The sequence below is a fragment of the Peromyscus californicus genome, unplaced genomic scaffold (assembly GCF_007827085.1).
Source record: "Peromyscus californicus insignis strain IS unplaced genomic scaffold, ASM782708v3 Scaffold_15__1_contigs__length_86483966, whole genome shotgun sequence".
NCBI lineage: Eukaryota > Metazoa > Chordata > Mammalia > Rodentia > Cricetidae > Peromyscus > Peromyscus californicus.
Window position 1 is genome coordinate 58,098,193 of NW_026294447.1, and position 14,795 is coordinate 58,112,987.

The following is a 14,795-nucleotide window of genomic DNA, read 5'->3' on the forward strand; positions in this document are numbered from 1 at the left end:
TGCAGAGTGTGTTTCATCTGTGTGTAGTTAGTCCCCAGTTGCTCTTGGTTCAGTTGGAGAGTGTCTGGCTACTTTTAGAAGTCCTTTTTAGAAGACGACTTTAAATGTGGACATTGATACTTGCCTGGATTCAGCTGCTGGTGGGAACAATAACCATAGGCATTGAATGATGACCAGACTTGTGTGGCAGTGGAGTTCTTAGATGAATAGTGCCATCAGATGACAGGTGTGGAAGGGTTTCAGTGGGATGTTGAAACCTAGTGTATGACCTGGCATTGTGATGTATGCCTGTTATTCCAGCACTCAGAAGGCTGAGGCAGGAGGATTGTTGAGACTAAGACCAGCTTGGCTTATATAGTGAGATCTTGGTTTAACAGTAGAGAGGCTCAGCTGTTATGAGCATTTACTTTGAAATCATGAGGACCAAAGTTTGGATCCCAGCACGCATGTTAACAAGTCAGGCGTTACACACTTGCCTGTAACCCAACCTCTAAGAGGTCAGTGACAGGAGGACCATGCCTCAAATGAATAAATGGAGAGCGATGGAGGAGGACACAGGATGCCATGTTCTGGCCTTTTTATGTGCAGGAGCACACGTTTGTACATTCCCATAGGTGTGCATACACACATACACACACACACACACACACACACACACGAATAAATATAAAACCGAAAGCATGAGGCTTGGCTGGGTTTTCTTTAATTTGGAAGCTGGTCCATGGCATAGACTTGCACTCTGTCCCACCAGGCCCTCTGCTGGCTGTGATATGTTTAGCACCCCTATTTTCTTCCTGCTTGTACTTGCTGTTCTTTTCATGTAGCTAGAGTTTTCCTACCTGGCCCACAGTCAGGACAAATCTTTGTCACCCGCCAGTCCCACAGCCGCTCAGACCCAACCAAGTAAACACAGAGACTTATATTGCTTTCAAACTGTATGGCCGTGGCAGGCTTCTTGCTAACTGTTCTTATAGCTTAAATTAATCTATTTCCATAAATCTATACCTTGCCATGTGGCTCATGGCTTACCAGCATCTTCACATGCTGCTTGTCATGGCAGCGGCTGGCAGTGACTCCTTCTGCCTTCCTGTCCTTTCTTTTCTCCTCTCTATTAGTCCTGCCTATACTTCCTGCCTAGCCACTGGCCAATCAGTATTTTATTTATTGACCAATCAGAGCAATTTGACATACAGACCATCCCACAGCATCTTCATGATATTAAAATACTGCATTCTAGACCAAAACACCTCTTACTGAGAACTAGCTGATAACAATTTGTGATGGCTCAGAATTCCAGGAAGAATTTTTAAAAGGAACTTTATTACGGTGTGAATCTGTGCACTTGAGTTGAGACATAAATTTGGATGCCACGAACAGGATTGCTCTTGACACACTTGGGTAGGTAGACTGGTGCCTTAGGATCCGACCCTGGGCTTTGGTATGCCAGATAGGTGCTCTACATCTCCAGAAGCTTGTTTTCTCTCATTTTTCCCTTTGATTGTTTTTAAAGACAGGGTTTTGCTATGTATCCCAGGGTAGCCTTGAAATCATAATCTTCCTGCCTCAGCTTCATGAGTGCTGGGCTCACAGGTGGGTGCTACCATACCTAGTTCATTGTTGTTGCCTTCTTCTTCCCTTTCTTTACTTTTTCCTTCTCCTCTTCTGCTTTGCAGTGCTGAGGGGCAAACCCAGAACCTTGCATGTGTTAGCAAGTATTCTGTCAAGGAGCTTCCTTCCCAGCCCCACATAGGTTTCCATTTAAATATGTTCTAAGTAAGTATGTCTACTGAATAGGAAATCCATTTATTTTTAAAAGTTACTTATGTTTTTATTTATTATGTAATGTTTAAATTAGGGTAAACATACCATCTCCCCATGCCATCTCCCTAACATTTTACCCTTCCTTCCTTCCTTCCTTCCTTCCTTCCCCCCAACCCCCCTTTTTTTTAACATTTATTTATTTATATGGTTGGGCAATGGCATGTACATCAAGAAACACATGTTGAGGTCAGAGGACAACTTTCATGAGTTGATTTTCTCTTTCCACCATGTAGGTTCCAGGGATCAAACTCAGGTCTGTAGACTTGGCAGCAAGCACATTGCTGGTCCACATCACTTATTTTAAATTTTTACTTTTTTAAAAAAGGTATGCTTTCTATTTTTAATTGTGTGTGTGCATATATGTTGGTGTGTGGGTGTGTACATGTAAGTGTGGGTAGTCGTGGAGGTCAGCAGGGTGTTGCATCTCATGGAACTGTTTTTGATCCTCTGGAAGAGTGGTATATCCTGTTAACCACTGAGCCACCTCTCCTACCCCAAAATCATTTCTTTATGTTGAAATATCTGAAATCTTTTCTGTTAGCTCTTTTGAAAATTCAGCCTTTAGGACTGGAGAGATGGCTCAGAGGTTAAGAGCACTGGCTGTTCTTCTAGAGCTCCTGAGTTCAGTTCCCCGGCAACCACATGGTGGCTCACAATCATTTGTTGTGAGATCTGGTGCCCTCTTCTGGCAGGTAGGGGTACATGCAGATAGAACACTGTATACATAATAAATAAATAAATAAATCTTTAAAAAAAAGAAAATTCAGCCTTTATTTTTCATATGTTTGTGTTAGTGGAGTTTGAAGTCTTAGATTTTCAAGGTGACATTACTGCTATGAAGTACAGAACTATTTTCCCATTCACAGTTGTGATTCTTGACCTTGTTTAGTTCTAGGAAGTCCTACCTTTGTGTGTCTGCATGGCTTCACTGGTGGCATATGATGATTCTGACTCAGAGACCGAGACTGAGCCTGCCAGAAGTGTGAACTCTGAAGGTCAGATGGATGATGCCTCTGGTGTGACCAGACCTCCTGGGAAGGCTTTTGCATCTGGTACAGTGGATGTGACAGAAGAGGGGGCACAACACACAAAGAGCAGTCCTCATGAAGACCCAAAGGACCAACATCTGCCACTGCCTCGGATCTGGAGCAGTCTGCCGGGATCTTGTCCTAACCAGAGGCTCCAGTGGCCCCCAAAGGAACCTGATACCACCTTCCTCACCAGTGAGTCTCCTCGCCCTTCTTTGTGGATGAGCCGAGCTCCAGCCGGCCATGTGCCCCTGGCAGCTGCCTGCTTAAAGCCAGCAAAACCTGCTCGGGATGCCCTTGTGTCATCTGCTCATTCTCAAAGCAAAATTGAAAGCACCGCTAGAATTACCAGCCCTTCTCAGAGGAAAAGGGGTGAGGACTGTGTGGTTCCTTATACCCCCAAGAGACTGAGGCAGCTGCAGGCACTGAATCCAGAAGCTGGTGGGGGCAAAGATACAGAGCCTCTGGGACCTCCTGCAGGGTGTGCCCCACCCCCCCTCATTGTGGCTCCCACGGTGTCTGAGTTCATCCAGCCATATTTGAAGAGTCAGTACAGAGAGACTAAGGTCCCCAAGAAAGTGCTTTTCCACCTGCGAGGCCACAGGGGCCCTGTCAACACTATTCAGTGGTGTCCAGTCCTTTGTAAGAGCCACATGCTTCTCTCCACGTCCATGGATAAAACCTTCAAGGTGAGGTGAGGGAGAACAACTCGAAGTGACTTTTCCTGGGGGTTATCCTGACAGAGTCAGGCAGTGGGTGGGGACAGGCTACACACTCCCTTTTGGAAATTTCTGTAGCCCCCTTTGGTACTTTTGAGAGAGGATTCTTGGGGCTTAGCTCAAATCTTTGGTCTTTCCTGCCCCATTCCTTTCCTTTCCCAAAGCTGCCTTGCCATAGCACCACAGTGTTAAATAAATTACTGTGTGCCCAGATGATAAACATATTAGTTCATTTTATAATGATACATTATTTTAACCCAAGTATGCCATAGTTTATTTCCTTTCCTGTTTTGGACATTTCATCACCTTTTAGTAGCACATTCCCATGAACCATGCTGCTGTAGGCATGCTGCTACTTATGTATTCCCCTGCCAGACTTGGTATTTATTTATAGAGGGTCCTCCACAGCAGCAGTCCAGCCTGAACTGCAAGGTTTATGGCCCCCTACTTAAGAATACCCAAGTATAAGAATCCCATTTCCCCATGTGCTCACAGCACTGAATATTGTTTCTTTTAATCTTTTGCTAATAAGCTGTGATGCTTCATCTTGCTTTACCTTGAACCCTAGTATGGAATGATCAGCCCTTGAGTTTTGTTAATCTAACTTTGGAGACTTTATTTATTAGTGGTTTTTTTTTTTTTTTTTTTTTTTTTTGAGACAGAGTTTCTTTGGTACCCTTGGCTGTCCTAGAACTAGTTGTGTAGACTAAGTTGGCCTTGAACTCACAGAGGTATCTCCTGCCTCCCCTGTGCTGTGTTAAAAGGCATGCATCACCACACCCAGCTAGCTTTGGAGACTTTTAAATCAAACAACAGCAAACAAACAAGTCTGGGGAGATGGCTTGGTTAGTAAAGTGCTTGTCTTGCAATCATGAAGACTTGAGTTTGGATCCCCAGAATCCAGTAAAAAGTCTGGCATGGTGGCATATGCCGGGTAGGTCCCTGGAAGTTCAGGACCAGAGAATCTGGTCTATAGGGTAAAGTTCCAGGCCAGTGAGAGACCCTATCTCAAACACAAGGTGGAAGGCACCCGAGGACTGACATGGGGGCTGTCCACTTAACCTCACATGTGTGCTGTGCATGGTGTGCATGTACACACACACACACACACACACACACACAGGCAGATAGATATAGACACACATGCATAGACACACACACACAAACAGATACATAGACACACAGACATAGACAGGTAGACACAGACACACATATACAGACACAGACGCACACACACATAGACAGATAGACACAGACACACAGACACACACACAGACAGATAGACAGACACACAGACACACAGAGACAGATAGACACACACGCACAGACACACACATAGATAGACACAGACACACACACACATAGACAGACACAGGCACATAGACATACATAGACAGATAGACCAGACACACAGACACACACACAGACAGACACAGACACACACATAGACAGATAGACACAGACACACACACACACAGACACACACAGACACACAGACACACACAGACAGATAGACCAGACACACAGACACACATACAGATACTCACATACACAGACACAGACAGACACACATACATAGAGACAGACAGACACACACACAGATACACACACACATACACACATACACACATACACACACATACAGGCACACAGACACAGAGAGACACACATACACACATAGACACACACACACAGACACACACATAGACACATACATACACAGACACACACAGAAACACAGATAGAAAAGATGGATAGTCTATTGCATGTGATGTCAGAAAAATTAGACATCTGTTTTCAGGGGATGCAGTGTGTGCAGTATGATTTTTTTAAATTTTTAATTTTAATTTTAATTTTTATTTATTTATTTATTTTTTGAGATAGGTTATCATTGTGTGGCCTGGAACTCTCTGTGTGGACCAGAGTGGTCTCAAAGGCGAGAGATCTCCCTGCCTCTGCTTTTCAAGTGCTGGGATGAAAGGCGTGTGCCACCATGCCAGCCATGCGATAAATTTAACTCCAGGCTGTAATTCCAACTTCTGGCCCTCAGAACAAATAAGTTATAGAGGCCAAATACTGATCCTTACTGAGTGGCTCCAAGTGACCCCTGACTAGCTGAACTACAAGCTTCCTGGGAAGAACATGGCTTCCAACAGCATGCACAGGGTAGCTGGTTTCTGCCCAGGTGGGCTTCCCTCTGAGTCTGACCAAGAGGGACTCTCATACCTCTGTCACATGATCACTTGAGAAATGTGTTTTCAAAAGCACATCATGTAGGCTGGGAGGTGGGTCAGTCAGTAAAGTGCTTGCAGATACGAGGGCCTGAGCTTGACCCCCAGAACCCACACACAATGTGGGTGCATGCTTATAATCCCAGTGCTAGGTAGGTGGAGACAAGTGGGTGCTTGGGGTCCTCTGGCCAGCCAGCTTAGCTTAGGTGGTGAGTTCCAGACTGGCAAGAGACCCAGTTTTAAAAACCAAGGGTGGTGCCTGTTCTAATCAGGGTCACTATTGTGATGAAACAGCATGACCAAAACAAGCTGGGGAGGAAAGGGTTTACTTGCTTACACTTCCACATGCCCATCACTGAAGGACGTCAGACAGGAAAATCAAGCAGGGCAGGAACCTGGAGGCTGGAGTTGAAGCAGAGGCCACGGAGGAGAGCTGCTTACCGGCTTGCTTATCGTGACTTGTCCAGCCTGCTTTCTTATAGAACCCAGGACCACCAGCCTAGGGATGGCTCCACCTACAATGGGCTGGGCCCTCCCCCATCAATCACTAATTAAGAAAATGCCCTACAGGCTTGTGTCAAGTTGACATAAAACTAGCCAGCACAGTACCTGAAGAACAACAGCTGAAGTTGCCCTCTGACCTTCACCTGCACATACATGTACACATACCTTCATACACATGCAACTATGAAAAAAAAAAGACACCTATTGCAGAGCCGGACCCCATAGGAGCTCAACCCACTCTGTCCTCAGCGTTCTCAAGACCACTTCTCTGAGTCCTTATATCTGAGATTATGTTTTGAGCCCCAGCCCACCAACCCAGGAGGCATTTTCTCAAGTGAAGAGAGGAGACCCAAGTGCTTTGAGGTGAGCTGTGTCTGTGGGTGGTGGTTTTAGACATTTACAGATCCTGAGGAACTCTTGTGTTTGACGCAGCAAGGCTGACACAGGTGTTCAGTTCAGTTTCCAGCTGGGGTACTGGCTTCTCTGAGCCAGGCTGTGGTGCTTCTGCAGCACTGGGCTATGTCATCTGTGCAAGGGATGTTCAGTATTCCTGGGGTGGCTCATGACATCCTTGGACCTACCCAGAGTCCTGGCCTCTCAGTTCTCCATCCTGAGAGCCTGGTGCACAGAGGCCAGCAGGGCATGGGGCCTGTTTGAGGATTTCAGCTGGGCCCAGGCTCTTGGCAGTGTCTGGCTGTCTCTGGAGTATACAGGATACTCCTTAACTTGGAGCTCACCTGATTGTTGAACTTCTTTCCTCTTTTGTCCTTCCTTCTCTAGGGTCCTTCCCCTTTGCTTTTTGCTTGGCCAATTTCTACTGAACAGTCAAGACCCAGCTCAGAAAGGGACCAATGAACAGTGTTGATCTATTCTGCGGTCTTGGGTTGGGCAGTGTGCCAGGAGCAGGAGCTGCATCGAGCCAGATGGGCCATGTTCTTCCTGTTGGGACCAGACAGTCAACAAGCTGCTTTTATAGCTAGCCTTCTGTCTTCCTACACTTACCTGTGCACTCTCCGCTGTTTGAATGTAGAGGTCCCTGCTTGGATGAGCCTGGAAGCAGGCTGGGCTTCTTCCCCAGCCCCTCAGTACTAAGGGTGAGGCAGCACTCACAGGGTGGAGGGGCTTGCTTTACAATGGACTGGCTCAACTGCTTCTTTATGCCCTTGGCAAGGCTTGAGGGTTCTCTAGTGGCACAAATACCTACATGTGCTGTATCCACAGTATCTAGTGTGCTCCTGGCTCCTGGTGGGAACTTAGCTGTGGTTCTAAAGTGGGTGCTATAGTCATCTCTCTAGGCCACTAGAGAGAGGGGAGTACAGACTGGCAGATGTGGGGAGCACATCAAGGAGGTGGAGGGGGTTGCTGTGGCTGTTTGCCTTGAACCTATGATGCAGCTTTATGGAGAGATCAGGTTTGTCCTCATGGATGCCTGCCTGCCAACTATCTGTGCGCCGATGGGAAGAGGCAGACCTGAGCCCTGTGGAGTTGGTCTTCACCTGAAGCCCCCATTGACAGATCTGAACAGCTTGGTTACCCTGGGTCATTACTGACAAGGAATTTCAGTTTCCTGAACAGACACTGTAGGTCCCCTTGTTGTTTTTTGAGGTTTTGGGTGATGGAGGCTTGAGTCCAGGACCTTGTGCATGCAGGCAAATGCTCTACCACTGAGCTATACTGAGTGTATGTGTGTATATGTGTGTGTGTGTATATGTGTGTGTGTTTGTAGGTGGAGGACAGGGCAACCTTGGATATTGATCTTTAGGTACTCTTTTTAAGATAGAGTTTTTCATTGGCTTGGAACTTACCATGGAGGTTCGGTTGGCCAGCTGGTATGTCCCAGGGATCCGCCTGTCTCTGTTTCCCCAAAGCTGGGATTATAAGATTGTATGACTGTGCCTGGCTTTTTTACATGAGTTCTGCGGATTGAACTCCAGCCCTTCTGCTTGTAAAGCAAGCACAGTACAGGCTGAGTCATCTCTACTCCCTACCTCCTGACCATGATGGCTTTATTTTTTGAATTGTTTACTTATTGTACGTGTGCTTGTGTGTGGGCACATACATGCTATGGTATGTGTGTAGAGGTCAGAGGATAACTGAGGAGTCAGTTCTCCTTCTACCATGTATTTTTTTTTCATCCCAAAGATGATTGGTCGATTGATTGATCTTTCTTTTTTTTCCTTTCTCTTCCTTTCTTTTTCTTTTTTTTTTCTTTTTTAAGACAACATCTCACTGTGTACCCCTGGCTGCCTTGTAACTCATTATATAGACCAGGGTGGCCATGAACTCATAAAGATCTTCCAGTCTCTGCCTCCACAGTGCTAGGACTAAAGGCATGTGCCACCACACTCCATGGTGGTTTTTAAAGCAGCGTAGGAGTTGGAGCCTTGGCTCTGGGTGTGGTGAAGATGAATGTGCCAGGATTGGTCATGGCCAGGAGAGGTCGCAGTTGGCCTGTTTGGGATGACAAGAAACCTGTGTTTAGGATGCTGTTGTGTGGCCTGTCCCTAGGAGGCATGTGGGCTGGAAGTGATGATGAGACTCCTTGACTGTTAGGAAGCTTCAGGGAGTGCCCCCACCCTCTTGTCCAGTCCTCCGAATACATCCCAGGTATGGCCTCAGAGGCAAAGTACTTGCCATAGTTGACTTGGGTCAATACTGACCATGACTGCTAAGATCAGTGTCTCCTGTTCATCTTCTCACTGAGGCTTCTAGAAGCCAGAGGTGAATGTCGAGCTGGAACCTGAGCAGAGACCAGTAAGATTTAGTAAGTTTTAGCGATTGAGGTTATGTAAGTGGGACTTTGAGTAAGTTCAGAATGCAGGATAGTAGGGACCAAGGAGCTGTGATGGGAAGATGAATTAGGGCATGGAGGGTTCAGGTGGGCACGTGAGGATGGAAGTCCTGCCCTAGGCCTGCAGGTTGGTATGTGGTGTGCTGAGCAGCAACTGCTTTTCCCTCCCTCGTGACAGAGATGTGGTCCATGGCTATAAACCAAGCCTCAGCTGAGTGTGAAGTGGAGTTGATTGTGTGTGTGTTTGTGTGGTTTTTATGAGCAGTAGACGAAGTTGGATGTGAGCACCTGGGGTAGGACCTGGCATGTGCTGCTGGCACTCAGAATGCTGGGGTCTTGGTGTTTAGGGATTTTACCCCCTTTCCTGCCAGGTGGTGGTGCCTTGCTGGGATCTGAGTTGATAGAAAGGATGTAAGCTTTGTGGGGGCGGCAGCCACACCAGACCCATTTTTATATTCTCTGTAGCATCTGGCATGAAATTTGGTACATGTTAAGTGATCAATGAAGATTTAAAGACATTTTCTGGATTTTACTGCCTTGTTTTAGGAAGGTTTTTGTGTGTGTGTGCAGAAATGCTACTCACCTCTAGGGGGCACAGTAAGACTTACTATCTTTGGCCCATCCAAGCTTCTAGAATGTGGTAGAATCCTTGACTCACCGGAACATTTACTGAGATGATTTTTCTCTGATCCGGAGCAGAACAACACCGTCCATCTGACTGATGTAAAGAGCATCGAGTGCCAGTCTTTCATAGCCTTAAAGCTCAGCTTTGGAGTCAGAAATTTCAACTAGGCACATTACAGTGGGAAGATACATATTTTAATATGTTCTAAATGTTCTGTGAGCTGTAAAATATGCTTATATTAGTTTTGAAAAATTTACAGCCAGAGCAATTAAGTAAAATAAAACAGTGAGTCACAGTCTCTGCACCGCTGCCCTGTTGTCTCAGGCAGTGGCCCTTCCTGCCCTCCGCTGTGAGCTTCGGGCTTTCATGACTGTAATCCCAGCACAGACACCCTTTTATACTCTCTTTTCATTTCCCGGCGAACTCGCTCGGCTCTCCATGTTTGAACACCCACTGCACGTCAAGGTAGAATTCAGCCTTTGATGCCTTTTCTGAGGAAAAAGCCAAACACAGCCAGCCCTGCCTGTTTGTCCATGCAGGGACTGCCAGGCCTCCCAAGGGACTCCTGCTGCATCGGCGTGCTTCCCGCCGCCGTGGGGGGACCCAGGTTCTCACACAGGCAGGTCTATACATAAAGCCTGTGAGTTAGATGTTGTTGATTTGCTGTATTTGTTTTAGAGTTTTTTTCAATAACAAGCTTCCTTAACATATATATATATATATTATATATATATACATATATATATGTATATATATATATATATATACATAAAAAAAGCCAAACTGATGCTTATTGGAAAAACTTTGCAGACAAAGATAAAGGGTATACAAAGGAGAAACAGACATCACTGGTGATAGTACTCCAGTAAGCTCTTGTCACTGGGCATGCTGGCCTGGCTGCTGAGTCCTGTGTGTTGACACAATCCAGCTGGTCATGTGCTATCTCATCCGCCACCAGATTGTCTTCTGTATTGTTTGTGGGGCTGGGATGTAGCTCAGAGGTGGAATGATTGCCTAGCAGGCATTAGGCCTGGGGTTCCATCCCCTTCCTTCAACCAAAACCCCCACTGAAAAACTGTCCACAAACATTTGTATGATGGTCTCATTCCTCACACTTGCCCTTGTCTCTTTTGTGTTGTCCCCTGTAGCTTTTGGAGTCCATTTGAAAGCAAGTAGTCCTGCGGCGATCACACTGTGCATAATGCCATCTTTTCTGCTGCTTAATGTAGTGAAGATGGGCTTTGCACTATTGGGCTTCAGCAGAAGGCCTGTGTGTGGTAAATGGAACCTGAATGTTGGCGACTTTCAGTATTGCGCTCTACTGCTGCTCAGTACCGGTGTGACTTTTCTTAAGGTTACTTAGTCTCTCTGATCCCCAGTATCACTGGTAGAGTAGAGAGAGAATGCTTGTTGACGTGGACTGTTGCTATAGATATGAATAGAAATGATCTACCCCAGTGCCTGGCATAAGTGAGAATTTCCCCCCTGGACCTGTATTGATTGGTTAAAATACAATGTGAAAAAAAGCGCCTCACCTAGGGTCTTCTGACTTAATGTAGCTTCTGCTTTTGTGACTCTCTTCATAGTTGGTTTTTGTATATGGATTTTAAAGAGTTTCATTCTCAGTGTTTCTGAGATAAACACCTTTAAAATTTACAGAGCTTCTGTGACCATCGATACCAAGCCACCATGCAGTCCTTTGCAGTGCTGTGCACCTGCCAGGCCCTGCCGAGGGCTGCTCCACTCGCCAGGTGCTCACACTGACCACAGGGTGGTGGAGAGTTGCTTGACTCCAAAAGGCAGAGCCTCAGGCAGTGCTGGGGAAGCAGCTTCGCAGTTAGGAGACCCAGGAGGGAGCTATGTTGCCTGTCAGGCCAGCTGCATTCAGGAACAGCTGGAGGCCCTGTGGTAGAGGTTGGTGACCCCGGGTGGGGTCTCCTCATGTGGATCACCACTCTGTGGTGACCAGGAACTTGAGAGAATGGGGAGTCAGCAGCTGCACTGGGCCTGCCACGTGCTGCTAGGCACAGTTGTTTTAACACACTTTACCACAGGGTTTGAGGGACTTGTGCCCAGTTACACAGCAGGTATATGTTGGAGGCAACATGGGGAGCTGATAGGCTATAGAGACTGAACAAAACCAGCAAGCTGCTCCCCCTCCCTCTTCCACTCTGGAAATGCCCAGTTGAAGAGCCCCTCTCCCAGATGGGCCCAGACACTCTCGGGCTTCACTCCTCGGGTTCTGTTAAGGAGCAGGAGGAGCAGAGATGATTTCCTTGGTGGCTTGGATTTGCATTTTTATATATTACAGGATCTTGCTGATTTATCATTGTTAGTGGATCTGATTATATTAGGGTATCTTGGATGGGCTTTGTAAAAAGTGATATATTTCACATTCAAAGACAAGGAATTTATGGATCCAAGTGCCAGAGCGAGGGTTTAGTTCAGTTTTGAAAGAATTATTCTTGATGGATTTTTACGAAATGAGATTGAGAAGTGATTTGATGCGTGGAGTAAGGAGTCGTGGAGCATTATGCAGATGATTGGCAATTTATTCCGAGCACGAGGCAAATCTGTTGGAAATGAGAGGCGCAGCTGGGGAGGAGGTGCGGGTTGTGGTGGTGGGCGTTTGGTATTTGGGGAGTGAATGATTAACAGTGCATCGAGGGTAATTAGGTGAAGGCGAGGAGAGAATTTGTGTGTGCGTGTGTGTGTGTTAACACACACACACGCACACACACCAGCACATGCAGAGATCATCTGGTCCTTCTTTATTTGACAGAGACCGAGGGAGGGGTAGGCAGTCACCCCGGGGTGTGCATTTCTGGACCCTTTTTGCTTATCTCTTCTTTCCCATCTTCCAGAGAAGGTTGAAAGTCCTCCGAGCTGTCCCTGAGGTAGTTGACAGCCAGGCAACTGCAGAGCCTCTGGAAAGTTGTAAGCTTCTGGGCTGGAACTTTCTTTTCGTGGGAGGCAAAATGTTTCTGACACCCTCGTCTCTCAAGTGAAAACTGAGCTGAGTTTGAGGCCAATACAGGAGACTATTCTCATTCCCTTTGCCTTTTGAGTGTGTGGCTCTTGGAACAGACCTGAGCTGACTAAAAGCAGCGCTGTGCTGACCCTGTGCTTTCTGCTCTCTGGGAACGTTGGTTGTTGAACTTGACTAGTTCCATGCCCCAAGAACAGCTCATGCTCAAGTGCTGCTAGAGAAACCAGGGTGGCATGAAGGTGCCGGCTCTGTCCTCGGGGAGCAAGTCTCATCCAATCTCATCCTGTGTCATTAAGGGGAGAATAGAGCAATTTGGAAAAATGCTTTTAATGTAATTGAAAAATGCAGATTGCAAAATTGGCACACTTAGGAGTTGAGACAGTCTAGTGAATTATTTCTTGTTGCTTTTAAAACTTGGACACAAGACTCTTAAAGGAGCCTGTCTAGTGCCCAGTAATAGCAAGTTCTTTTTGCTTCTTAAAAACGGGGGTTGCTTTATATTTTATTTTGCTTCATTGTAAAAATAGTCAAAATTTGGGAAGAAAATGGCAGAAATGAAAAAAAAAGAGCCTTAGTAGCCCACTTGTGTGTGATGGCCGTGAACATCTCCCAATCAGCATTTCCTCCTGCTCTCTTTCTGTACGTATCATCAGGTTTTAATCACACCGTTGGCACTTTTTGTAACCCACACTACAAAATTTTGAGATTAAAATTTTTTGATAGCTAGGTATGGTTGTATATGCCTATAATCTCAGCATTTGAGTGTGAGGGGCAAGGAAGAGTTTGAGGCTAGCCTTGGTTACATAATCAAGACTATCTCAAACAAAGCAAAACTCCCCCACAAAAATAACATCTCATAGTAGTGATTTCCCTCAGTGTTCCTAGAATTCTCCCAGTAAGAGAAGAGATGGTGGGTTGAGTCTCTCTTCACTGTCTTCCACTGCTGCTTTTTGTCTGTTTATTTTTGAGTCAGGGCCTCACTCTGTAACCTAGACTGGTCTGGAATTCATTCAGTGGCCCAGGTTGGCCAGGTTGTCATTGAGTTTATGGCATTCCTCTTGTCAGAGCTTCCAGAGTGTCACCACACACAGCTGCCATATCTTTCTCTTGTCCTTTTGCCCTGATGGACAACAAGCAGGTGCAGGTGTCTCTGATGTGGCCTTCCTGTGTGGGCTAAGAACACCCAGGTGTGGTGGCAGTGTGGGAGTACTCTGCTGTGAGCCAGGAGCCCCACCCTCCCCTCTAGCAAGCTTCCTGAAGAGTGCTCAGGGCAGTCGGTCGGGGTGGAAGGACTTGTCTGCCGGGAGCCTGCCTGAGGGTTGTGAGATGGTGTGTCCACCCCTCTGTGTGTGTGTGGGCAGGGGTTCCTTTTAGTCTGGGCATTTTCTTTCAGAGTGGCGGCTCTCATGTCCCGAGTGGGCCCTCTGCTTGCTGCAGTCCCTTGTCGTCTGTGCTCTGGGGGAGGAAAGGTCTCGGGGTTTGGCCTGCCCACCCTGTCCCTCCCTCTTGTCACCAGTTTCCCTTCTTCACTCATGTCACCAGCACGTCTCTTCTGGGTACACAGACTCACAGCATTCATTTCTGTGGCTCCACAGTGTTCGCTTGTGGCTCACACCAATGCCTGTCGCACAGCGACCATGTCTCCTTGTCCTTTATAGAGACAGAAGTATTGCCCCCCTCCCCAACGTCTGCTGATTTAATGATTGCATCTTGTTCGAGGACTAGATGAGTTCATTTATGGACAGCGTGGTTAGACTCAGGCCTGGCACCTTGTGAATGCTAAATAAGTGGTTTGTCATTGGGGTTCCTGTCCATTAATCTCCTGTGGTCTTAGTGTTCCCTTTCTCCAGGCAATTTACATGTTAACAATATTGACCCTCATCATATCCCACCCCTCCTTCCCCTGGGTGGTGTTTGAGTCCTGGTATTTCATTATCAATTTTTTTTTTTAAAGCAGGGAAAACCTGACATATTTTGTGGTCAAGTGTGTGGACTTCTCTCTTTGTAAGTGTCCAGAAGCTTTAGGCAGTGGCATGTCTGCTCATACCCTGAGAGCTGATATATAGTCACCTATATTTGACCTTCAT

General features: G+C 46.5%; 1 protein-coding gene across 4 annotated transcripts in view; it reads left to right on the forward strand.

Annotated features, from left to right (window-relative positions):
* The window catches only part of Wdr25 (WD repeat domain 25), a 133,032-nt gene that overhangs the window by 1,366 nt on the left and 116,871 nt on the right, over positions 1-14,795 (forward strand). For 2 of the 4 annotated variants that reach the window (XM_052738960.1, XM_052738963.1), the window contains exon 2: positions 2,711-3,538. In XM_052738960.1, the coding sequence (XP_052594920.1) occupies positions 2,741-3,538 (798 nt within the window). In that variant the 5' untranslated portion in view covers positions 2,711-2,740. Of the gene's footprint in view, positions 1-1,673; positions 1,774-2,054; positions 2,147-2,710; positions 3,539-14,795 lie in introns of those variants that run through there. The other 2 variants (XM_052738961.1, XM_052738962.1) reach the window with 2 other exon arrangements.